General features: G+C 52.6%; 2 protein-coding genes across 3 annotated transcripts in view; one reads left to right on the top strand and one right to left on the bottom strand.

Annotated features, from left to right (window-relative positions):
- MRTFA (myocardin related transcription factor A) overlaps window positions 1-12,085 on the top strand; it is an 80,943-nt gene extending 68,858 nt beyond the window's left edge. Inside the window, exons 6-14 of the mRNA XM_074902534.1 lie at window positions 337-512; window positions 978-1,133; window positions 1,612-1,862; window positions 2,214-2,385; window positions 2,667-3,782; window positions 4,931-5,080; window positions 7,177-7,350; window positions 7,750-7,810; window positions 8,255-12,085. Of these exons, the coding sequence (XP_074758635.1) occupies window positions 337-512; window positions 978-1,133; window positions 1,612-1,862; window positions 2,214-2,385; window positions 2,667-3,782; window positions 4,931-5,080; window positions 7,177-7,350; window positions 7,750-7,810; window positions 8,255-8,754 (2,756 nt within the window). The 3' untranslated portion in view covers window positions 8,755-12,085. The remainder of the gene's footprint in view (window positions 1-336; window positions 513-977; window positions 1,134-1,611; window positions 1,863-2,213; window positions 2,386-2,666; window positions 3,783-4,930; window positions 5,081-7,176; window positions 7,351-7,749; window positions 7,811-8,254) is intronic.
- Window positions 12,086-12,892: 807 nt separating this feature from the next.
- Window positions 12,893-25,379, bottom strand: part of SGSM3 (small G protein signaling modulator 3) — a 34,227-nt gene continuing 21,740 nt past the window's right edge. Inside the window, exons 13-23 of one of the 2 annotated variants that reach the window (XM_074902536.1) lie at window positions 20,529-20,656; window positions 20,072-20,227; window positions 19,466-19,520; window positions 18,971-19,020; window positions 17,565-17,717; window positions 17,396-17,466; window positions 17,008-17,056; window positions 16,608-16,693; window positions 16,148-16,270; window positions 14,487-14,547; window positions 12,893-14,137 (exon numbers count right to left, since the gene is read on the bottom strand). In XM_074902536.1, the coding sequence (XP_074758637.1) occupies window positions 14,057-14,137; window positions 14,487-14,547; window positions 16,148-16,270; window positions 16,608-16,693; window positions 17,008-17,056; window positions 17,396-17,466; window positions 17,565-17,717; window positions 18,971-19,020; window positions 19,466-19,520; window positions 20,072-20,227; window positions 20,529-20,656 (1,013 nt within the window). In that variant the 3' untranslated portion in view covers window positions 12,893-14,056. Of the gene's footprint in view, window positions 14,141-14,486; window positions 14,548-16,147; window positions 16,271-16,607; window positions 16,694-17,007; window positions 17,057-17,395; window positions 17,467-17,564; window positions 17,718-18,970; window positions 19,021-19,465; window positions 19,521-20,071; window positions 20,228-20,528; window positions 20,657-25,379 lie in introns of both variants that reach the window. The other variant, XM_074902535.1, reaches the window with a different exon arrangement.

The raw sequence follows: 25,379 nt of genomic DNA, 5'->3' as shown, positions 1-25,379 counted from the left end.
ACCTTACCCTGTCTAACCTTCTTCTTTGGTGCCAGATGATAATCAAATAAGCCATGCCACAGGTCTGGGTTTGGGCAGAGTTAAGTAGCTCTTGTTACACTTTCTGATCTTGTCTAGCTAAGAAGCAAGAGAAATGGTTCACCCCAGTCTGTATTATTTTATTCTACCTAAAATTGATCTGGTATGTGCTCTGTTCTCTCATTTTTAGCTGGTGCTTTAGGCACAACTCAAACACAACTCTCTCCATGCCTTCATTATCTTTGGGAAACATCTAGTGTCAACGGAAATAATCTCCTACTCCACTTTAAAGGCCACAGTTGATGTTTGTGTTTTCAGTTGGACAGGTGAACTACCCAAAGGTTGCAGACAATTCCTCCTTTGATGAGGACAGCAGTGATGCCCTCTCCCCAGAACAGCCAGCCAGCCATGAGTCCCAGGGGTCTGTCCCATCACCAATGGACTCCCGGATTTGTGAGCCTCTTCCTAGCACCACTGGCACATCACTAGCTCAGGTGAGAATGCGGTGGCCTCCTGCAGTGCCCTGGAGCTTCAAGCTACTGCTGATTAGTGGCAGAGGGTCCTAAAAATTGAGACCAAGGGATCCTTGAAAGGTATATTCTGTGAGATTTCACAAGGGGTCTTAGCTCTGTGTGGTGTTGGTGAAGTCCTGTGGTTATTCAGAAGCCCCCATAGTGGTGCCACGTGGGCAAGGGGGGGCAGTCATTATTTGGCAATACAGCCTGTGTGCGACTGATTCTCTCAGGCAAAGCTGGGAGATACAGGTGTGGGATTTTGTTTCCTTTTCTGCTCTGAGAAGTTGTGCTGCTTCTCAGGGACAGCTGAAGCAGTGGGTTAAAAAAGTCTAATTAATGACTTGAAGCCTGTGCTGCTTCCCTCTAAGTGGACATTTCCTGCACTCTCTTAAACTGTTTCCCTCCTCATACATGTATTCAATATCTCTTTTTCTGTCCCTTCAGGGTACATCCCAATTGCAGATTAGTGCAGACTCCAGTGAAACACTTTTCCTACCTGAACAGCCACCCCCGCCTCTGCCACCACCACCCCTTCTGCCCCCTAGTCTTACCAACGGAGCGGCTCTTACTGCTGCCAAGCCTCCACCAACACTCATTAAGGTACTTTTTTGCCTGATTTCTCCATTGTTGTAGTCTGAAGGAAGATGGTTACTCTGAAGAAGGTTTGGAGTTGGAAGTACTGTGTTGACAGGTGCAAAGGAAGGGAAGCTTATTTCTCACTAGTGTCTTCCTCTGACACTAGTTGTAACATATTTAATAGGTTTTTCTGTTCCACAATGTATTAATCTTCTGTAAAATGGGTCCTGAATGCAAAATGTTTTGAAACAATCAACGTTATCCATAGTCACTGGATGAGCAAGTGATCTGGTGTGCTGGGAAAGGTGACCTGCATTATGGTGCAGTGTAAGCCAGTGTGGGTGCTGTGACTATATTGTTGCCTGTGGAGAAGCATGGATAGGCCCTGAGGTCAAATCTGGAGAATTTTGAAATGAAAATCCCAGTGTGTGTTTTGGTTTACATGGGGTGTTATGCTATTTCAGTGTTTCAATTCTTACTTGCTTCCTTTTCTTCCAAATAGCAAAGCCAGCCCAAGTCTGCTAGTGAGAAGTCTCAGCGCAGTAAAAAAGCCAAGGAGTTGAAGCCGAAAGTCAAGAAGCTTAAATATCATCAGTATATTCCCCCGGACCAAAAGCAGGACAAGGGAGCTCCTCCCATGGATTCATCCTATGCCAAAATACTGCAGCAGCAGCAGCTCTTTCTTCAGCTTCAGATCCTCAACCAGCAGCAGCAGCACTACAACTATCAGACCATCCTGCCAGCCCCACCAAAGTATGGGTCCTAGATGGCAGCTCTCTCTTTGGAAGCACTTGCTTCCCCAGTACTGTTATCGGAGACGATGTGCTCCAGGTGTGAGGTGTGGCAGTGGGGTGTAAGCACTCAATCTTGTTAGGTTATAGCAGGCCTCAAAAAGGGTGGGTGTCAGATGAATCAGACAAAAGCAGCTGAAGTGAGTTGGTTGGCAGAGTAAGGGGCATGGATATAGTCAAAGGCAGTGGTGCACTTTAGTGTCTAGGGTGGAATTAGTGACCCAGATGTTTCTGAATGTATATGTTGACACTGAGGGCCTCCGGTGCCTTTCCACTTTTGTTTCAATGCCTGTGCTTTTTTTTTTCCCTGTAGGCCGCCAGGAGAGCAGCAGAGTGGTGCCAGTGCCCCTGCTGTACGCAATCTCTCTGCCACAGTCAGCAGTGCATCTTCAGTATCCTCTGGTTCCAGTGGCCTGATGCGACAGAACAGTAATGCTGCAGTGGGCAAGCCCGGACCTCTCCCTGCCAACCTAGATGAGATGAAGGTAAATGTCTGTGAAGCTGCACAGCCCCTTTTTTGCTATTGTCCGAGGGCAGTACTGAATCATGTTGCTGCCCCAGAGCAGGGCTGAGATGGACTGACAGGAGTTAGTGATAGCAGCTGGTATTGCTGACCTGCAGTCTGTACCTGCAGAGCAGGTTTACTGGCCTGCAGGAAGGTCAGTTTAGTCCTTTGCCCTGTGGCTCTGGTAGCGGCTAATAGTTGTTCTGGTTGGAGTGTATGTTCTCTCAATGTTGCCCTCTTTTGGTTTTTTCCACATATCAGGTAGCAGAGCTGAAGCAAGAGTTGAAATTGAGGGCCTTGCCTGTCTCGGGCACAAAGACAGACCTGATTGAGCGTCTCAGAGCTTACCAAGACCAGAACGGTGCAGCTGGCCAAACAACCTCCACTCCCAAGCCCAACACAGCAGCCGTCCTCCCAAAAGCTGCTGAAGTGGTGGTAGCCTTCCCAGCTGCCAGGCTGAGCACGGGGCCAGCCCTGGTCACCACTGGCATTGCACCAGCAGAAGTAGTTGTGGCCACAGTCACTGGTGGCGGTGTGATGAAGTTCGGCAGCACAGGTTCGACTCCTCCTGTTTCTCCAACTCCTTCTGAGCGCTCACAGATGAGCACAGGGGATGAGAACTCAGCCACTGGAGACACCTTTGGAGAGATGGTGACTTCACCCCTGACCCAGCTCACCTTGCAGGCGTCTCCTGTGCAATTCCTGGTGAAGGAAGAAAGCTCCAAGTCTGCCTCCTGCAGCATAAATGCCATACCCAGGTCGGAGCGGTGTAGCACTGGTAACAGCAGAGATGCAGAAGTTAGGGACAAAGACCAGATGCTGCAGGAGAAGGACAAGCAGATTGAGGAACTCACCCGTATGCTAAAGCAGAAGCAGCAGCTGGTTGAGATGCTTAGACTACAGCTAGAGCAGGAGAAGCGCTCTCAGCAGTCACTACCAGCCCCAGCAGCTGCAGGAGAAGGAACAGCCCTTGCCTCCAACCCAGTAGCATTTGGCACCCAGGTCAAGAGTGAAAACGGTTTCCTGAGTTGCCAGTCTGCAAAGCAATCCAGTGGCCAAACAGACCAGTTCAGCCCTGCACCAACCGCTAGCCAAATGGACACTTCAAATCCAAGCCCAGTGCCAAAGAAAGCTGTGATGGTGAAGCAGGAGGTGCCAGCTGCGGAAGCAGAGCCACCGTGCCAGGCCCACAGCCCGCAGCTTTTCCTTGGCCAGAAAGGCAGTGCCCTGAGTGACCTCATCAAGGGCACCCCTCCCCCCACCCTCATCACCGACTCCACAGGGACCCACATCGTCCTCACCGTGACCAAGCAGAGTGCTGAGAGGCAGGGCCTCTCGCCCCATGGGAAGGCAGGGAGTAGCTGCCCAGCCTTGCAGGTAGGCAAGGGTTAGATCACAGCCCTGCTCCACGCAGTTGGGTTCCTCTTCCTGCTGTTCAGGTTACCATAGGATGACTTAACACGGTGGAAATTCAATGCAGTAAATACTAAAATGGCTGAGTTGCTTGCTACGATGGCTGGTAGATCATGGCTTTGTAAAACAGAGCAGTGTAAGCAGATCTTCAGCAAAAAGACTGGAATTTGACAGTGATGAACTGTGTACAGCAATGCACAATTGACTGTGTGCATCACGGGCTGTTCAGCATTCTTCCAAACACATGGTTCTGCCTTTTGTCAGGCAGGTTCTCAGGGTTGGAGGACAAGGGTTTGCTGCGATGTTTCACTAGTTTTTGAAGGAACGACTATGTCTATGGTAGTAAAAAACCAGTGGAGTGTATTTCACCTCTTGCCCTTTACTGGAGAGATCATAGACCGAGTGATAGATATGTCACCTTATCTACTGAGAGCTGTAATCAGACCCTGGGAGCAGACTTTTTGCTTTTTGACTGCTCTTTATTTTAATGTGTGTCAGTATTCCAGTGTTAACAGTATTTCATCAGAGATGATCTACTGTTGCCCTGTTGGCATGAGCTCAGCACTTAACAGAAGTGTTCAGAGTGTTTCTTCCAGGAAAGGATAAATATGCCCAGGTTTTATGGCATAAGTCAAACCCCAACATCTTCCATGGCATAAGAGAAGATTTTCATTCTCTGCTGCTATATTTCCTGCACCTTCTGCAGAACAAGTGGCAGCATCTACCCTCAGGGACAGGCACTGTGCAGGCTGCATTTGCTGTGTAGCAGATGAGATGTCTAAATACCAGCATCCAGTGTCACTATTGATACCCCAGGGTATCTCACCTGAACTCCAGATGCTGGTCCAGGCAGGCACAGGTCCTGTATCAGGTCTGCCAGCCCTAGAAGGATGTCATGGATAGCCCAGGATTTCGACTGGGACTACCTCCTCTTTTAGGACTCTGATTCCCATCCCAATCTGATTTCTGTGCTTGATGAAACAGAATGATTGACTAAATTTCCTAAAGAGTGGGGAAGAAAATCCTGCAGAAATCCTTTAAGACAGACAGGCCTTGCTCCATATTGTTTGTGTCTGGGGAGTAACTTCTCACGGATACCCTTTTCTTTCCAGAGAGTACAATCATCGCCCGCTAAAACTTCCAGCCAACCGCCGTGTCAGCTACCTGCAAGCACCCCTCAGCAGCCCACGCAGCAGCAGAAGCAGCAGCCTGTGCAGAAGCAGCAGCAGCCACCCAGAGGACGAAACCAATCTGTCAGAAAGGTAGCTCACTGCCTGCACACTTTTCTTCCTTGTTTTTCTTTGCCTGCTGCCGGTTGCAGAGGTGGAAAGGGGACACACACACGCAATCCTGGTCAGAGACCATCATCGCAGGAAAAGTGAGATCTCACAGCAGCTTCTGCCACAGCTCACAGCTGCACAGAGTGTTTGGTTTTCAGCTTGAATGTGGCAGCAGCAGGGGTGCCTGGCATGGCCTCTCCATTCCCCAGCCTCCTGCTGCACTAGCTGCAATGGAGAGCCTGTCAGGCAGGAGGTTTCCTTCCCTATGGGCATGCTTGGAAGTGATGGGGAGGCTTTACAGCAAAGAGCTCCGGGCTAAACCCTGGCAATTTACTGGCTTCTGCCCTTTGGTCCCATATCTGGGTAGAATACCAGCTGGTGTTTTAAACAAAGCGATGAGAAGCCAGAGTGGGCAGCCTTGGTGCACAGTGGTGTCCCTAACTCTTGAAGGAGTGCTACTAAACTGAAAAGGTGACTCCTGCATGGAAGTGAGTGGTATGTCTGCTACTGAAGGTGGTGTATGAGCCCTGAGAGGGGCAAAAGGATGAGTACTCTGGTACTGATGAACTTGCTGTGATTTCCATTCCTGTGCCTTGGGCATGCCTGTTAATCACCTCTTTTTCTGAAGCGCAGTGCTGGTTCAGGAAAGAGCACCTCTGGCTTTACCCCTTCTCTGGGTGATGGCTCTAAAGAGGCTCCTCTGCTGCCCATATCATCCCTTTCTAGCCTATGTAGTGCTCTCTCTAATATGTAATTAAGATACAGAAAGATTATGAAGAGTTTTTAGAGCTTGGAGGATCACTTCTGAGTCATATCCTGGAAAGGATATGGACAGGAGAGATTTCTAGCTTAGTCAGAGTGGGATACCCACTTTGCAAAGGGTCAGGGCTTTGGTTTGCTTTGAGAACTTTTGAGGAAATGCAGAAGTAAACAAAGGCACCTTTTCCCTCAGACTCCCTTGGCTTGTGTGCTGTGGAGGCATTTGTAGGGATTCTCCTAATCCCTTTGCCTCCCTGTAGGGTCAGAAACCAGGTTGCAGGTGGTCACAGGGCAGCTGCCCCACACCGTATTGTCTTTCTCAGCACCTCCAAACCTGCAGTCCTTCTTCCCCGATGATTTCCACAAACAGTCCCTGAAAATTGCTGCTCCTGGCAAAGCCACCCCACCCAGTGTGTCAAAAAGGCACCCTCGCAGCACATCCCAGTGGCCTGTGCCACAGCACCGATTTCCAGCCCCTCTCAGGAAGAGAGCAGACCCCAGAGCAGCTGGCTGGGGCCGGGGGTTGCTCCTATACATGCAGGTCACAGAACAGATGAACAACTTTCCGGGGAAAACAGGATGGGGAAGAGCATCTACACGTACAAGTGTTGGAACGGGCATTCAGCTACTGCCCGGGGATCACTGCTCCAGGGGAGCAAGCTTCAGTGTGGATCACACCTAATAGCTGTAGAGGCAAAGACTTGATCCACATTTTAACTTCTCTTCTGGGCAGTTGTGTGCTGATTCATCTGGTAAAGCTGAGTCATGAGCACCACTTCCTGCAGCGCCTGGGGTTTCCTTTGGAGGCCTCTGGTGCTGCTGAGTGTTCTCGTGTTCTCCATCCACCATCAGGCTGTGAAACTTGCTGCTAGTGAAGCTTGATTGTGTCCTCAAAACAGGCACTGCAGAGGGAGGTGGGTGAAAGATAGATTCTGAATATATGGAGCAGAGTAGGCTGAACACAACAAGGGAAGTGGCCTCTCTCTCCACAGTGCTAGAGGAATCCCCCACTTGGGCAGATGAGGCTCTCCCCACCCAGGAGTGGCCTGGTGGTGGTTTGTGGTCTGGTTGCTTTAGCATTAGAAAAATCAGCAAAAGATTTCCAGCTGTGAGTTGGAGGGGAAATCTTATCTTCCTCCCCTGCAGCCAGGGCATAGTGCACAGAGCATGTGAAAGAAGCCAGGCAGCTGGGAGCAGAGCAGTGCAGACCTCTGTGCAGCGCTTGCCAAGAGAGGGGGTGATGGTGTCTCAAGCAGCTGAGAGACAGGAGTTGATGTGGGTTTTCCCCTGATCAGCCCTTCTGCCTTCATTCTCAACAGCCCTCATCACAGCCTGGCTCTCCTGCTGCCCCTTCCCCATCCCAGATGGACCTGGAGCAGCAACAGCAGGCGTCGCTTTTTGGAACGCCTCCACCTCGTCTCCCTGTTCCCTCGGTCCCAATGAAAGAGCCACCAGGCTACGAAGAGGCCATGAAGCAACAGCCAAAGGCCCAGGTGAGAGCAGTTCTCCCCGGTTTCCTTGGAGAGCAGGTGAAAAGGTGCCACTGTCAATCTGCTTAGGTCCCTGGTCTGGGCAAGTAACAGAGAATGGAGACACAACTGCTCCTTCCTAGCTGAATTCCTTCTGGAGGGTTTGGGGCAGACCCTAAACCACAGATAGAGATCCCAGGCCACTCGTTGCGCAGTGTTAGTACAGCAGTTGGTGACTACCTTCCCATCCAGTAACAGCCTGGGGTTACAGGGGATTCTGGTGCTGTGCCTCCACATGCTTATTCTTGCTAGATAAGAGCCCCATCCCGGGGTTGAGGGAGGAGAGCCAGCAGCCGAGGGTGTTGCTGGAGGTGGAAGCACCCTTGGGAAATAGGAAGCTAATCCTGTGCTGCTTATCCCCAGGAGAACGGCTGTTCCAGCCAGCAGATGGATGACCTGTTTGACATTCTCATCGAAAGTGGAGGTAAGGAGACAGAGCCAGCAGTTCCCAGTCTTTGGGTTTGAGCCTGGGGATTGTAAAGCACCAAGGGGAGAGGCTGACATGACCCAGCTCTCTGCTTCTGTGTCCCTGCCAGTGCCTTTAGCAGGGACTTTGGCAGTAGTCATTAAGGCACTGAGAGAGATGTCAGTCAGGCATTACAGAACGATATGAAGCTTCTCGGTGGCTCTGCTGCGTCATATCTGGGCACATCACTTCTGTGGTACTGGACAGGGCCTGAATTCCCTGGAAGAGGGCTGAAACTCCACAGCAAGCCAAGCGTGGGCACAGGATGAGTTTCCTTATCCCAGCAGGTGATCAGTGATGGCTGTCTGGGGTGTCCCTGCTGCCCTGGTGGGTGGGAGGGATCCTTCTGGTGTTTGGCCAGGCTTTTCCTCACCCTGGCCTGCCTCTTCGTTCCCTGTACAGAGATTTCTGCTGACTTCAAGGATCAGTCGTCCCCAGCTGGGAAGGAGCCACCCGTGGCCCCAGCCTGTTCCCCCCCGCCCAGCAGCCACCATTCCTCAGAGCTGGCGGTGCCTGTGTCCCTGGGGCAGCCAGTGCCCGTGGGCCGGCTGGAGGACTTCCTGGAGAGCAGCACTGGCCTCCCGCTGCTGACGGCAGGCCACGATGGGCCAGAGCCCCTGTCCCTGATTGATGACCTCCACAGTGAGATGCTGAGCAGCTCGGCCATCCTGGACCACCCGCCTTCACCTATGGACACCTCAGAATTGCACTTTGCTCACGAGCCGTCTGGGGGCATAGCCCTGGATCTGGCAGAGGCTAACTTGGACAGCATGGACTGGCTGGAGCTGCCAGGGGGGCCTGTCATGAGCCTGGCTCCCCTCAGCACTGCGGCTCCCAGCCTCTTTTCCACAGACTTCCTTGATGGACACGATCTGCAGCTGCACTGGGATTCTTGCTTGTAACTCTGTGAGCAGAGACCGAAGGGAATGGGAGTGGGACGGGACGGGCATGCAAGGGGAAGAGGCCAGTCAACCAAAAAAAAAAACCCAACAAACAAAACAAAAAAAGAAAGAAATGAGCTCCCTAGTATTTGTGCTCATCCCCCAACAGTGTCCTTCCTGCATGAAGCCACAGTGGTGGCAGAGGCCGACCCATTGCCCGAGTCACTGCTGCCTGGGCAGCGGGCCAGGCCAGGGCAGGGAGAACGGCTGCTGGGTGGGAGGAAGGCTGCAGGAGCTCTGAGGCTGGTGGCCTCCTGCCCGCTCTGTGCAGCCTGCCCCAGCCCACGGGAGGACGGAGGCAGCAGCCCCTCTTCCTCCAGGCAGGAGCTGCGACGGCAGCGGTGGACGTGGTGCCACCAGGCAGGCGTTCCCTCGTGCCTCAGAGCGGGACTGGCCCTGAGCCCTTCTCCAAAGCGGCACCCCCCGCCTTGTGGGATTGGCGAGTAAGGGGGGTTGTGTCGGTTCAAGGGTTGCAGAAGGAGATTCTACCTCCGTAGCAGGACCCTGAGGCGGGAGCACTGGCTGGGGGCCCCAGCCCTCTGCACCACTTGCCCTCTGTCAGGGGAGGGCCTGATCTGTGTCCAGGTTGCGAGGAGCTGGGCAGAACAGGCACCTTTACCAAATGTCGCCAAAGGGAACCAGGGTTCCCCACCAACCTGGTAATGTCTAAGCTGGTTTCCCAAATATTGCTGAGCTTGGCAGAGGCCTGCCTGCTTGCTTTCACTTGCTTTGGGCTGCAAAACTGATTCTTAAGGTGCTAAAATCCGGGGCCTTAGATGTTAAACCTGTCCTTCACTGCCCCAGAGCCCTGGCTGTGCCTGGCAGCGAGCCTTCAGGCACACCCCCTCCCCCCCAGCTTCCACAGGCACCCCCGGGTGAGCAGGGCAGGCAGCCGGGTGGGGGTCAGGGACAAGAAAGCGTCCATGTGTCCTGGGGAGCGTGTGAGGGGCACAGCCAGCCAGTATCATTAGGGGCCATGTGCAATCTGTCCCCAGCTGTGCTGTTGCCTCCCTGGAGTGGTTGCCCCAGGGGAAAGAACATCAGCCCCAACAGGCAAGGGGGGTGAAGCCACATTGGCAAAAGGGGTATCGTGTGCACAACACAGCTTCTAGCTTGGTAGTGTGACTGCGAGGGCACCTTTCTGGGGACAAGTGGGACCCCAAAAGCAATTAAGGGGCAGCTGACCTCTGCTCTTTCTTCCCTCCAGGCCCACGGGGTACCAGGCAAAAGCAAAGGGCTGCTTCCTGGGAGCTGTGGCCCTGTGGGCAATGAGTACCCCAAACCCTCAGCATCAGGGTGCTGTTGTTCCTTGGGCAGGGTTTTGTGTTGGAAACGCAGGCCTGGGGCTCGCTCTCCTGCCGTTACTCCTGTCCCCTTTAAATCCCTGCATCTCTTAGTCGTAGCTCACAGCCATATTCACCCAGTGGCCACCTCACCTCACAGCTCTCCCTCCAGCCCCGAGCTGGTCCTGCCCGCTCAGGCTGAGGGAGGTGGGGCAGGGCTGGAGGCAGCGGCTCTAGAAATCAAAGGTGCTGACCCTGCCCAGGCAGCAGAAGGGCAAATTGCCATCCTTTTTTAGTGTCTCCTCCAGGATGCTGTGCCCACCTTTCCCTGCACTGGGCTGCAGTGCTGCCTGCTGGGAAGGGGTGGGTGTGGGTGGGCACAGGCTGCTCCCCTGCCCCTTTGGTACCTGCTGCTCTTCTCAGAGGCAGCCTTGCCACATGGGTGCTCCACAGCCGGGCTGGGGGTGCCAGCCCTGCACAGCAGGTGGTCTGCCAACCACTGAACTGGCAGCCAAGTGGGGCCACGCCTGTTTTGCAGCTGAAATTCCTACTTTCCTGAGCACTATTTGATTCTTAACTGCATGGGGAGCCACTTAATCATTTGAAGGGGGAGCCTGCTGGCAGCTTCCTTCCTTTCTGCCCCCTTCTCCTCCCCCAGGTTGTACTCAAGTCAGAGCCTCTTATCTGTGTCCCTCAGTGTCCCCACTGGTGAGGATATGCCCTTCCTTCACCCCACCTGCTTTCTGTTGCCCAAGCTACAGTGTTGTGTCCTGAAAATGAGAATAACTGGGACTGGTGGACACCCCCTTCACCCCCCACTTCTCTCCCAGTGAAGCCCTGATGCTCACTGGGAGCAGTTGCCTTACAGAGCTTCCCCAGGGCAGCTGCCCAGCCCTCAGGCCTGGTGGGCACAGGAAGCAGGGGGCTTCTTAGGGGCAAAGTATGGGTGGGGGATGATCTTTCAAAAGCTAAGGGAAAAAAGCAAGGCCACCTATTTGTCAAACTCAGGCAAAAATCAGCTTCTTCTAGCCCACTGTGAGCGGTAGCCCCCACAAAAAAACAGCTGTGTGATTTCTTTTGTACCAATAATTACAGAGCTGCAACCAGTAAATAAGGAATGAAAATATCTAAGTGCAATGAGCTCTGAGGAGAAGGTGGAAGCACCCTCCCTGCAGTCCTGGCCTGAACCCAGCCCTGGTTCCTCACACTGGGCCAGGCCCCCCAAGTCATCACTGGCAGAGAGAGGCCAATGCCTGTTACTGATCTCCCCCTTCCCAGGGGTTGCTGGTGAAAGGCTGAGCTCACAGCTGCTCCCTTTCACCTTTACCCACCCACCCTCATTTGTAAAACTTTGCAGGAATTTAATTACATTAAATTTGCCCAACATACTTGAAATTGGCTGATGGGCTTGGCCATCAGATTCAAGACAGAATCTTGAGCTTCACCTCCTGAGGAACCCAGCGAACCTGCCTGAGCCCCTCGGCATAAGGGGCTTCTGCCAGGAGAGCCAGCGATAACCCTGTGCCCAGGGGCAGAGGGAAGACGGTGCCTCATCCCAGGAAATACTATAAAGTCTTTTCTCCAAGCAGTGCCCAGAGGAGGCTAGCCCGGTTCTCTGCTTTCTTACTATTATTTGTTTGAATAATAGTTCAATAGTTCTTTGTTGGAAGAGGTATTCCCCTGGACATACATTTTTGCACCCATTGGGAAAAACAAAGTCTGATGTTCTGCCTCTACCTTGAATGTAATCCTGAATCTTTCTGCTGTAACCACTACTTGTTTGTAATGTGTATTTGACTAGCACGCACTCTCCCTCCCGCTATGCAGCAAATGGTGAGGGGCGATCAGCACCATCAGAGCCGGATGGTGTTGGGGCATCGGATCCAGAGCGAGTATTCAACTGGAAAAGGATACAAGTGACAAGTTAATGGGGGAGAGAATGGATCTTTAAATTGAATTATTTTTTCAGTTACAAATATTTGAAAAAAATCCATTTTATTAAAAAAATTCCAAACAGCCACGTGCTTAGAACCTTCTCTGCTATGCTGATGGCAGGGCTTGGGGCCACTCTGCCTCTTCCAGCTAAGGGTGGGTGAACCCTCTGGGTCTTCCTCAAGCCTGAAAAAAAGCAGCTTGAACAGTGACGCCTCATCCCTTCCCGGCCACAGGGAGAGGCCCTCTGTGTATGGAAATCACCTATGCTGCAACTAGAAGTAGGTCTTATGGTGGGAGAAGCACAGGCAGCTTTTACAGCCTCCTCCAGCCCAGCCGAGCCTGGTCCCCAGCTGTCACAGGGGTTACTGGCATTACTTTGACTGAAAACACTCATTTTCACCTCAGTAAATACACTGCAACTTCCACCCTCCTGTGGGCTTGGGCTTCAGACCGCAGGCCTCCCTCGGCCTGGGCCCTATTCCTGTCCCACTCTGCAGATGAGACTCCACCTGCTTTTTCTGGAGAAGCTTTTTGCTGTACAAAAACACCACAGCCACTCCCCACCTGCCCAGCCCTGCTTTCTGTCGGCCCCTTACCCTTCGCTAAGGGCCCTCCTCCTGCAGGTGTCCCCTCACCCCCTAGTTTTGAGTATCTCTTGCTTTTCTGGGGCTCTGCTGCACGCTGAATGTTGGGGAGGCTGGCAGCAGGGGGGCAAGTGCCACCGCTGGCAGCACAACTGCTCCTGCCCCAGCCGCTGCCCAGCCTTGGGACCAGAGCTGATGCAAGGCCAGCGCCGAGGCCCTGTGGTGCCAACGCAGAAATGGGGTCATAATTATCAAATGGCAGAAATGAAGGATTAAATCTAGTCCAGGCCCTGTCAAAAAAGAGATCCAAAGCCCAGCACTCTCCCAAGATGCAGTTTATTTACAAACCCACCGAATAAAGTAAGAATCTAGTGTCATTTCACGAGTAGTTTGTGCTCACAGACAAGCGCTTTCAGTAGAAAGTCACAGACTCCATACCCAGAGCCACCACCACAAAGCAGCAATTCTCCACTCCTGACCTGTGTCCCCGCTGCCGCCGCAGAGCAAGGAGGATGAGTCAGTCTCCCTGAGCCAGCTCCAACCCGAACCCCATCCTGAGCTACAACCGTGCCAAGATATACACGTTCCTGGAGTTAATTTACAGTTTTTTGGTTAATAGTAAAAATAATCTACAGACTAAAATGACAACATGAAACACTCGTTTAGGGGAGAGGCGATTTTTGTCTGCTCCCAGAGGAGACAGGCCCATCCCCTAAAGCTGTTACAGCAGTAACAGGCTAGTGCAGTCAGGCACCTCTTGTCCATGCCCCATGCCAGGGAGGCAGGATGAGGCTGATGCTGGTTCCCCCTTCTCAGCCCTGGCTCTAGGTCAGAGGAACTTGTCCAAGTGCTTCAGGTTTTGCCATCCCCGTCCCCAGCAGGGGCGAGCCCTTGGCTGGCACGGGGCCCGCTGTGCTGTCCCTGCTCCCCTGCAGCAATGAGTCTCTCACCAGCCCGATTCCACTTGCACCCGCGGTGCTGTCTACCAACGGCACCAGATCTCATGGATCAAAGCCACCCCGCGAGGGCTGCCTTGTCCCCAGCGCAACAGCAGCAGACACGCTCACACACCCACACAGCTGCTGGCCTGTGGAGCAGCCTGCGAGGGGCTGCAGGCCAGGCCGCTCCCCCTGGCACCGCGGGGAGGCAGGGCTGGGGCAAGCGGAAGATGGGGGGGGCAGACATGGGGAAGGCTGGGAAGGGACATTTGTTTTTGTGGCCAGAGCACATTTGTCCCTTTGCAGCATCACCCTTGACCACCACCTCCCGTGGGTCTGCAGCTCAGCCTCTTGGCACTGCTGCCATCTGTCCCAGGTGGTCTGGCAGCCCCCCCCCGACGGGGATTTTGTCACAGGTACAAGTGGGTGGGGTGGGGGGAGGGCAGGGGGTGTGACATGGTGGGGGTGGGGGAAAGAAATGTGCGCCATTGAGAAGGTTCCCCAGGATGGGGTGGGGTGGAGGTCACCCATCTATGTCCCAGCTGAAGAGATGGTGCTTCACGAGCATGTCCTGCACCCCTTCCTTCAGCGGCTGCTTCTCCTTCTCCTGCAGGATGACACAGAGACCTGGGTCAGTGCCCTGCACCCAGAGAAGGGGAGGTTGCATCTGCGGGCACAGCCCGAGCATGCCGAGGTCAACGGCAGCCAGACAGAGCAGCCTCCTGCACTTCCCACCGGCACGCAGCTGAGAGGGATAGGCCCTGCGGTTTGGAGAGCACCGGGAAAGGAGGGGCGCGCCCTTTCCCCCTGCCCCAGCTGGGCAGGAGCGGGCAACACCCTCTGCCCGAGCTGCCACACAGCTCCTGCACACAGCCTGCCCTGGCAGGGAGAGCTGCCCCGTCCACAGCCTCTCAGGAGGCAGAGGAAGAGAATGAGAGATGCCACCTACTCACCTCCCTCTTTATTGGCAGCTCCCAGTCCTGAGAGAGGCTGAAGGCAAATTTGCAGAGGACTCTGCAATGGAAGAGAGCGGTGTAACACCCCCACAGCTCCAGAGATCACACTCCCAGCCTGTGCCCAAACTGCTGGCCCCAGGCACACAACTGCACCCACTCCTCAACTTGCCCCAGCACACCACTAAGCTCACAAGGATGAAATATCTTGTTAGTGTTGCAAGGGCAGCACCAGCCATTCATTCTCTGCTTCCCCGTTCCTCTTCGGGCTTTGCATCCTGCCAAGCCCAGGTTGGAAAGAGGAGCTTGAAGACGAGACTAAAGTGCAAACCCTACAGATCCTGGCCCAGCAGCGCAGGGAGGCACAGGCAGCCCCGGGCTCTGCCAGACCGCAAGCACACGGGGCTGAGGGCTGCACACAGCTGGCGAGGGCAGGTTGCACGTTCCTCTCCTGAAAGCAGTCCCCTGCCAGTAGCACCTCAGAGTTTCTGCACCACCCGTGCCCCCTCTCCCCTGGAGTAAGAGAAGTGTCCTGACCCCCATGCACAAGTGCCACATATGGGTGGCACACGGAGGTCCCTCACTGGACCTGGCTCTAGGACAGGGACGCAGCTCGTACCTCCTGGCAGCAAGCTCGTCAGTCCTTCAGGCTCAGGGGAAACTCTGCTGTGGGGGTCTCCTCCAACTCCTGCAGCAGTGAGGGAGCTGGGGCCCTCCCCACAGGAAGCTGGCTGCGAGAATATGACTTAAGCCTCTGCTCCTGCTCCACACAAACCCGGGCCCAGCCATGACCCAGTCTCAGTCCTTCAGCGGTGCTGAACCAGCACTGCCCCCACGCTGTGAGAAAAGGGACACGGCAGCACAGAGGTGGGGGGGACTCCCTTCCTTGCATTCTGCAGCAGCACCAGGAGAACAGAACAGGGCACCCCGAGGTGTGCACACACAGGCCTGCTCCTGGCTACAGGTGCTCCCACCGGGGCTGAAGGCAACCGGGTGGCACAGACAAAAGCCAGTTCCTGCAGGATGGCAGCAGCAGCAAGGCTGGAGCAGTGGTGTGGCGGGTTTGCTCTGTGGCTCCCTGAGACTGGACTTGGCTTTGCAAAGCATGGGAGGGCCAGGAGCACACGGCGTGGGTGTGCACCCTGGGCTCCAGGCGATGTGCTTTGTGCAAGCTCAGGCACTAATGCTGCGTTTAGCCCAACATCTTAGCCCATGCTTAACCAGGAGTCAGACAGTGAGCAACTCCTTCCTGGCTAGTGACAGTCAGTCTCCCTAGCACATTCCCTGCTTGGACTCATGGTGCCTGGCAGAGGACCTGTGGAGTAGGGGGATGGAAAAAGGCAGTGTCTCCATCAGAGTAGGTGCAGGGCACAGCAGGAGGCTGCTGACAGGCAGGCAGAGGCTGCCTGCTTGTCACGACAGCTACCCAGGAGCCAAGCTCTGCTCTTGGATCAGGCAGGCACAGTGCAACACATTAAACTGTCTAGACAGTTGCTGCTGCCTCAGCACACAGAAGAAAATCTCTGCAGTGGGGATGTCTGGGCAGCCCATGCTGCTACTCACTGGAGAGGATCCAAAGCCAGCCATGGCGAGGGCCATCTCCTGCAGAGGAGGAAGAAATCCATTCCAGACCTTGGGGAGGCCCATGAAGACAAACTCACCTCAGCTCACATTTGATCTGCACCCAGCCAGGACTTCGCAGGAACGACCAGGGATGGAACCACTTCTCCACAGTCTGCAGGCTTGAGCACAGCACCTCCAGCCACAAATGCAGCACCTGCTCGCTGCAGCAATGGGATAGGGGCATGTTACCTGCCTGAACCTAGGGAAAGAAGCCCCCTCTCTTTGGGATAGTTTATTTTCAGTCCAAGCTTTGACCCCAATCCACAGTCCTATCCCCAGTGGGAACAGGATAACCCAGGAAACTTGTGTGAGCCACTCCATGCCCTGAGAGTTACTTCCAGTCAGGAGCCAGGCCAGCATGATCAACAAGAAAGGAGCAGGTCCCACTCAGAGGCTGCAGTGGATAGATGGAAACAACCGCTGCCCTTGAGCCCGCTCTGCCCCCTCCCAAGCTCCTTGCACCCACAACGCTGGGGATATCAGGACCGGATCACTCACTTGAGTCCAACACAGATGAGGGAACGAAGCTTCACATCCATCTGTGCATGTGCAGCATCGTGTGTCATGTTCACAGCCTGAACCGCCTGCAGGGAAGAAAGATGTGGCTACCACCTTCTCAGCTGAGCCTTAGGCTGGGCTGGACAGCCATTTCAGCAACATAGCCAAATGCTACCCTCCCCAGAGCTCCCCACCCTCAGCCAGTGCCACCTGCTCACATCAGAGGGGCCCAGACTCCTGATAGCTTCGCTCTGCCTTTTCCCAGGCACCTGGTGTCTCTACTCCTTCCCATCAGGGAAGGTCTGGGAGACTTGAGGACCATAGAAATGGGCATCACTCTCCATGGGAAACTTCGCCCCATTGGGAGCTGGGCTCTGGCTGGGCTGGGGGCAGCACTCACCCGGTAAAGCAGCTCCTCTGGAGTGAGGACTTTTCCATCTTCATCGAGCCTGTAAAAATCACAGCAGAGACCTAGCTAGCTCCAGAGCCATGCCAGGCACATGCAGACCTTTCCCCCTCCACACCCCAAGAGCTCTCTTGCTACTGCTGAGCACACAGGTGACCCTGCAGCCATGAGAGATCAAGACACAGCCCCAGAAGTGAACATGGGAGCCTGCGGAAGGGGACAAGAGACACTGTCAGCCCCAAATGCACACAGGCATAGCAGCCTGCCGACACCACCCCCTGAGGAAGACGGGGCAGACTGTCTCCACCTTCCCAGCAGCAGTTTGATAAGCGTGTAGGTGTAGGGCACAGACCCAGCTGCTTGGCATGAATAGTGGCCTTACCTGTAAGTTTTGCAGAGCACAAGGCGAGAATACACAGAGTCAAAGTCCCGTTCCACTTCCCGACTGGCAGCCTAGTGGGGCAGAGGGACAGTCAGTACCCTCTGCCCTACAGCCCCCTCACCAAGTCCTTTGACAACACAACGCCACGGGGGGAACTGAGACATCTCACCTCTTCAATGAACAGCCAGGGATGGCAGGGCCCTCCCAGCAGAGATGGCTTCTTCAATCCGTGTTCAAATATGGATTTCAAGGCTGGACACAGTGTTCCTCGCACCAAGTCCGTCACCCCTTCTGTGACCGAGTCATCTCCAGCAATGGAGTACTGAGGAACATGAAGAGCCAGCTCTCAGCATAGTGGCGAGGATGCAAAGCATGGAGGTGATCCACGTGCAGCTTCTCTGCAGAGACCTCTTCCACTCCCAGCTGTCCACCAGCCCTTCCCTTCCTTAACCCCTTATGCTTTTTCTGGCTTTTGCATAAAGCACCATGTTCAGTGCTACTCCCCATGGATTTGACAGGACATCAGGACCTTTGTGCCTAGGTGGTGCCCAGGAAACCATGCAGGTGACCCCAGCACCATCCTGGCAGCATTCAGCATGTAGGAAATGTTGTGGTTTGGTGTGGTGCTGGCTGAGCAGGTAAGGTAAGGAGAGGGACTTGAACTGAGGGTCTCTGGGACTCTGTAAGCTGCTAAAAGTTAAGACATGGGGATAGACAGGAAGTCCCAGGTCAGCTGATACTTTGAGGTATCACCCTGACTCCCAAATTAGGATGAGTGGGATCCTCTCTATTTCCACAGTTGGGAGGAGAACTGCTCAGCCGTACAGGGTGTGTTTATACAGAGAGGTGATCTGCATCTAAGGAACCAGCCCTGAGAAGGGGGTGACGAAACAAGTGAGATGTCAGCTCTAGGGGCTTCTCTTGGGGGTCTCAGCCTTTGAGCCCTTCTTTCCTCACTCTCCAAATGCTGAGGAGGAGAGGGAGAACAGCGCCTTTTCTCCAATTGGAAACTGGCTAGGCCAGCAGCTGACGATGTTAGTCTCCTATCTGTCACCCCAGCCTCAGGGCCATGGAGAGGTATCTGCTCTCACCACTGCTGGCTGCGAGAGGAACCGAGACAGAGTGCCCCCAAGCACAGCTGCTTGGGGAGAACCACTGTGGTGACCACAAAGCACAAGCAGGATCCACAGGCACAGCCTCAAAGGAGGAAGAGAGCACAGGCTGTGGGGAGCAGGCAGAAACACCGCCCACAGGATCCTCCTGTGTACCAGCCTGCTGCTTTCTCAGCTTTCCTGAAGTTCATCTCCAGGGCCCTTGCAAGCCCAGGCATCACACTCAGCTACCCCCTGCAGCCCTCTGCGGCCCCTATTCTCCATTCGGTCAGCATGAGGAAGTTGAGCAAACAGGTTCAGGAAGACAAGCTGCCTGATCACATCACTAAGCGCTCAACAGCCAGAGAGACCAAACAGATTCAAGGAGGGCAACAGACAGCTGTTTTCAACTACATTTTTTCAGTTATGACAGGACTCTCTTTTTACGTTGGGGTTTTTTGTTGTTGTGGGGGTTTCTAATTACCTCTTTACTCCGCTCATCCAAGATCTCCACAAATTTTGCAGGAAACCAACCTACAAAGAGTGGACAAAGAGGTGAGCCTGACATGGACACTGAGAAACCCTTACACAGACAAGACCAGAGCCCATTGGAAGTTGAGAATAAATTAGAGTTCACAGGGTCCAACCCCAAAGAAGGAAGCGAGCAGCCTCAATCACAAGAATTAAGGCAACTGAAAGAGGAAGCCAATTCCAGGACACTGCTCCCAAGCAGCAGAGATGACAGGCACCAAACCACCCTGTGACAGGAGGATGGAGCCTAAACCTGCTGTTTGCAGGAAGTAATCAGGCAGCTGCACCACTGCTCTCATACCCTGCTTTAACATTTCCCTTGTCCCTGGCAGATGCTCTGGCTGACTGGCAAAGCCTTTGCTGCAAATGTGCCAGAGCAGTTGCTGTGGAAGAATGGATGCTCCACATCTGGCCCCCCTCCCCACAGTGCAATCCATCTTGCTCTCACCTCTCAGTCCATTCAGCTCTCCCACCCAACAGTGCTCATCCTTCTGGGAAATGATCTGAAAAACAGGGAGTGGGAAACACTGGTTGAAGAGTGCAGTCCCAGGAGGGCTACAGCTGCTCAGTTGTGTGTGCACAATGAGGAACTGTTTTATTCTCGGCTGCTTTGCCAGTGTTCTCTTCTCACCTGGCCCAGGGCCTTCAAGGGCAAAAAGCTACTGCAAATGCAATGTTACCCCTGTTTTCCCCAATTTCAGATAGGATGCTCAGAGCTAAAACACAAATGGATGCTTTTACAGTCTTACCACAGCTTAGTGTGCAGTGTTAAACCTGCACCCAGGTTAGACCAAATCCATCTTCTGCTCAGCTGCATGGCGCCCAGGAAAGGGACTTGGTGGTTGAACTGAGAATGACCCACAAGACAAGGCTCACAGGAACACACTGCCACATCCCCAGGCAGACACAGAAATGCCAGCTGCTTCCCCTGGACTCCTAACTGGGCTCTGAGCTGATCTCCTCCCTTCTTTCCTTGAAGATGAGCAGTGCAGCATCCCACACAAGTTGGGTCTGTATGGGCCTGCCCCGGTCCCTATCTCATAGGCTGACGCACCGTAATGATGTCATTCTTGCGGAAGCCCAGCTCATCGTCATCGTGGCGCTCAAAGTCCAGCAATGCCTTGGCTCGTCGTCGTCGGTTGCGGGAACAGGCCACATAGTTCTCATGGTCCCGCTGGTGGCTCTCCATGCTGTAGTCTGGAGTCAGATCCTAGCATGCATGTGGATGATGAGCAGAGGAATGAAAAGCAACAGATGACTCCCAGCTGATCTGCTACAGCTTGCATGCCCCTGTTCCCAAACCTTTTCCTGCTAGCAGGCAGTAAACCTCCCAGGAGAGTCCTCCATCACCAAGGATGGGTTGAGCAACCCTCATCCTCCACCCAATAGACCTGGCGTGTCCTTTCTCAAGCCCGCACTCCAGGAGCATTTGAACAGCCCTGTCCTGTGGTGGACACTCAACACTCATGCCCGGAGCACACAGCAGTGCAGATCCAGCTGTTACCACTCACAATGCTGCAGTTTTTGGGATCCACACACTGGAAGTGCCGTGCCACCTGGAGAATGGTCTCACGCAGGTCAGCCACCAGCTCCGTCTGCTTGATGTTCTTGGCTTTCAGTGCCTCCAGATCATCATCCCCTGGGGGAGACCACACAGCCAGGGGGAAGGCAAGGCAAGGAAAAAAGGTATGAGGTTTTTTTTTTTTTGTTAAGATTAGAAATCATTGATTCTACAGAAGTCAAAAAAGCCTGACATGAGAAGTGCCTACACTAAGGCAGGTACTTACTGCCAATCTATTCAATAATGTAAATAACCAATACCAATTTGACTGTCTCGGGTTTCAAGGACCTGGTATTTCAAACCACATATGGAACTGGAATATGTAATCTTTGATTTGTCTGGACAACCAAGGTACTGCACACTACTTTAGAGAAGCATTTACGTAGTATACAGACAGCTGAATGGTGGGATGCAAAATTGAGGAACTTTCAAAAATTCTCTTCAACTGAAATTCTCTTGAAACTGAAACAGCTTTTGGTTGAACTACTTCTGATTTTTGCATACTTCACAGGCTGAAAGCATATTCTTCACTGAGTCTTGAAAAAGATTTGTAAAACCAAGATAGCCCACTTTCCCATGTCTGTCTAGAAGTCAGAGCCATGAGAGAAAAGCCACCATCTACTTAAGACCTCCACCGCCCTAAGAGACAGATTTCAGAGGTTTTGGGTATATAGAAATGGTCATAAGTACAAAGTGAAAGTTACCAAAGCATTTTTCCACTGTCACTAATTCCCCCAGGAGTTCTAACAGCCTATCTCTATTAATTTATGCAGAGAGATACCTAAAGAAAATGGATTCTTTAGACAGTTAATGTATCTGAATGCCTTAAAAATTGGGTATATGATCTTTGGGAACAATGAACCATTGGCTTCTTTTTCTAAAAAAATCAGTTTCTTTTAAATTCAAAGAATGAGGAGTTAGCTGGGCTCATTGACAGAGCTTTAAACTAGATTTGAAGGAGGAAGGGGGCAAAACATCGGCCCATCTGAAGTGCATGTATACCAACGCACACAGCATGGGTAACAAACAGGAGGAGCTTGTAGCCGTGATGAAACAGGAAAATTACAATGTTGTTGCTATTACAGAAACACGGTGGGATGTCTCTCATGACTGGAGTGTGCCAATTGATGGTTACAAGCTCTTTAGGAGGGACAGACAGGGAAGGAGAGGAGGTGGGGTGGCTCTGGATGTTAAGGACTGTTACGATTGCTTCGAGCACAGGTGTATGAAGACAGGGTTGAGTGTCCTTGCATTAGAATCAGGGGGACGGCCAACAGGGCAGATGTTGTAGTAGGAGTCTACTATAGGCCACCCAACCAGGACAGAGAGATGGACGAGATATTTTATAGGCATTTAGGTGAAATCTCATGATCGCTTGCCCTTCTTCTTGTGGGCGACTTTAACTTCCCAGACATCTGCTGGAGATACAACACGGTAGAACAAGACTAGTCCCGGAGATTCCTAGAATGTGTGGGAGACAACTTCCTGACGCAACTGTTGAGTAAACCGGCCAGGGACAGTGCCCTGCTGGGTCTCCTCTTTGTGAACAGAGAAGGGCTTGTGGACGACGTGGAGGTCGACTAGGGCACAGCCATCATGAAATAATAGAGTTCTCTGTTCTTAGAGAGGTCAGGAGAGAGCTAAGCAGGACTGACATTCTGGACTTCAGACAGGCTGACTTTGTCTTGTTTAGGTACCTGCTTGAAAGGATCCCCTGGGAGACTCTCCTGAAGGGTACAGGGGCCCAGGAAGGCTGGGCACTCTTTAAGAAGGAAGTGTTAATGGCTCAGGAGCAGGCGGTCCCCAGGTGCTCTAAGAGAAGCCGACACCAGAGAAGACCACCCTGGCTGAACAGGAAGCTTTGGCTGCAACTCAGGGAGAAAAAGAGAGTTTACAGCCTTTGGAAGAAGGGGCTAGCCACACACAGTGATTACAAAGAGGCTGTGAGGCTATGCAGGGTGGAAATCAGAAGGGCTAAAGCCCAACTGGAAATTAATTTGGCCTCAGCAATCAAGGATAACAAGAAAAGTTTCTATAAGTATGTCAGTAGCAAAACAAAGTCCAGGGAGAGTCTCCATCCCCTGCTAGATGCAGGAGGAAACATGGTAACAGATGATGAGGAGAAGGCTGAGGTGCTTAATGCCTTCTTTGGCTCAGTCTTTAATAACAAGGTTAGTTGCATTGATGAAATCCAGCCTCCACAGCCAGAATACAGAGACTGGGAGAACGATCCCCCTGCAATCCAGGAGACAGCCAGTGACCTACTGTATCACATAGACATACACAAGTCTATGGGACCGGATGGGATACACCCGAGGGTGCTGAAGGAGCTGGCTGGGGTGCTCGCCAAGCCACTTTCCATCATTTACCAGCAGTCCTGGCTGACCGGGGAGGTCCCGACTGATTGGAAATTGGCCAGTGTGACACCCATCTATAAGAAGGGTCGGAAGGATGATCCAGGAAATTACAGGCCTGTCAGCTTGACTTCAGTGCCCGGGAAGCTGATGGAGCAGCTCATCCTAAACAGCATCATGCAACACACGAGGGACAACCAGATGCTCAGGCCCAGTCAGCAGGGGTTTATGAAATGCAGGTGCTGCTTGACAAACCTGATCTCCTTCTATGACAGAGTGACCTGCTTATTGGATGAGGGAGAGGCTGTGGATGTAATCTACCTTGACTTTAGTAAGGCCTTTGACACCGTTTCCCACAGCATTCTCCTGGCAAAAATGGCTGCTCAAGGTTTGGACAATCGCATACTTTGCTGGGTAAAAAACTGGCTGGACGACTGGGCCCAGAGAGTTGTGGTGAACGGAGTGAAATCCAGTTGGCGGCCGGTCACGAGTGGTGTCCCCCAGGGCTCGGTTTTAGGGCCACTCCTGTTTAACATCTTTATTGATGATCTGGACGAGGGGATCGAGTGCACCCTCAGTCAGTTTGCAGATGACACAAGGTTGGGTGGGAGTGTTGATCTGCTCGAGGGTAGGGAGGCTCTGCAGAGAGACCTGGACAGGCTGGAGCCATGGGCTGAGCCCAACTGGAGGAGTTTCAATAAGGCCAAATGCCGGGGGCTGCCCTTGGGCCACAACAACCCCCAGCAGCGCTACAGGCTTGGGGAGGAGTGGCTGGAGAGCTGCCAGTCAGAGAGGGACCTGGGGGTGTTGATTGACAGCCGGCTGAACAGGAGCCAGCAGTGTGTCCAGGTGGCCAAGAAGGCCAATGGCATCCTGGCTTGTGTCAGCAATAGTGTGGCCAGCAGGGACAGGGAAGAGATCTTACCCCTGTACTTGGCACTGGTGAGGCCGCACCTCGATTCCTGTGTTCAGTTTTGGGCCTCTCACTACAAAAAGGACATTGAATGACTCGAGCGTGTCCAGAGAAGGGCTACAAAGCTGGTGCAGGGTCTGGAGCACAGGTCGCGAGGAGCAGCTGAGGGAACTGGGGGTGTTTAGTCTGGAGAAGAGGAGGCTGAGGGGAGACCTCATCGCCCTCTACAGCTACCTGAAAGGAAGCTGCAGAGAGCTGGGGATGAGCCTCTTTAGCCTAGTAGTAAGCGACAGGAAAAGAGGGAATGGCCTCAAGATGCACCAAGGAAAGTTCAGACTGGATATTAGGAAGCATTTCTTTACAGAATGGGTTGTTAGGCGTTGGAATGGGCTGCCCAGGGAGGTGGTGGAGTCCCCATCCCTGGAGGTGTTCAAGAGTAGGGTCGATTTAGAGCTTAAGGATATGCTGTAGGTGGGAACTGTGCTAGGCTAACGGTTGGACTAGATGATCTCCAGGGTCCTTTCCAACCTAGATGATTCTGTGATTCTATCTTCATACATCCATTTTTGCTCTCTCCCTAATATACTGATAGAAGATGTGGTAGCTGGATTAACAAAATCAACATTTAAAACAATGTATTTTACACTGAACTCCAATTTTCATACAAACACAGCTTTTATGAAAGACCAAGTAAATCACTGGCTAGCAAACTGGTACTCTGCTTATCTTCTAATAGCATTATAGAAACTAGCATGAGTGAAGTGTGGCCTGAGCTATACAGCTGCTGCAACAGCTATGTACACATGAAGCTTCTGCTTACTGAAAAGTGATTAACAGTATCTTTTAATCCTAAGTGATCCTAATTAAAAAGACCAAAACTTTAAGAACACAAATAAAAGCACAAAACTAGATTGGAAGTTATTTTTATAATCGTTTTCTATTTGCTAAACTAAATGATTAATGAATCAGACACACTGAGCTTAAGAGAAAGCGGAACTTTGCTTCTGGCCCAGAAAAATTGTAGGGTACACTTACTCCCAGTCCAAGCAATGAAAATTAACAAAACCTCCTCCTCCTCGGTGGCCAGGGGTAGGAAATAGAGCATGTAAGAATTTTCACTACAGATTCAGAGGTACAAAGGTTGTAAATAGATAGGTGATCACACAGATGGCGGGGATTCCCAGAAAACTGATGTTGCTAAAACAGAGTGTGACTAAAAAAGAAACTACTCAACCACAGCCACACTAGCTCTCATTTGTAAATGAGACTGCCCTCATTTATATAGATCACTGATTCTTTTTGTCATCATTCAGTCCCTTCTGGCCAAAATACTGTGCTCATCCCTCTGTACTCAGATCAATCCTGTCCAAACACAAGCAGGAGATATGGAAAGCAAGTTCCACACCCTCCTACCTTAGAATATACATGATACAGAGGAAAGTAACTGGGGCTTCCACCAGATTCACCTTGTTGCACCCGACACGCCTGCATGTACATTTCCAAAACAGGAAACCAGTGCCGGATCAGCCACATG

This window comes from Athene noctua, chromosome 3 (assembly GCF_965140245.1).
Source record: "Athene noctua chromosome 3, bAthNoc1.hap1.1, whole genome shotgun sequence".
Lineage (NCBI taxonomy): Eukaryota > Metazoa > Chordata > Aves > Strigiformes > Strigidae > Athene > Athene noctua.
The sequence above is the reverse complement of the archived record's forward strand: the minus strand, read 5'-3'. Positions and strand labels throughout refer to the sequence as shown.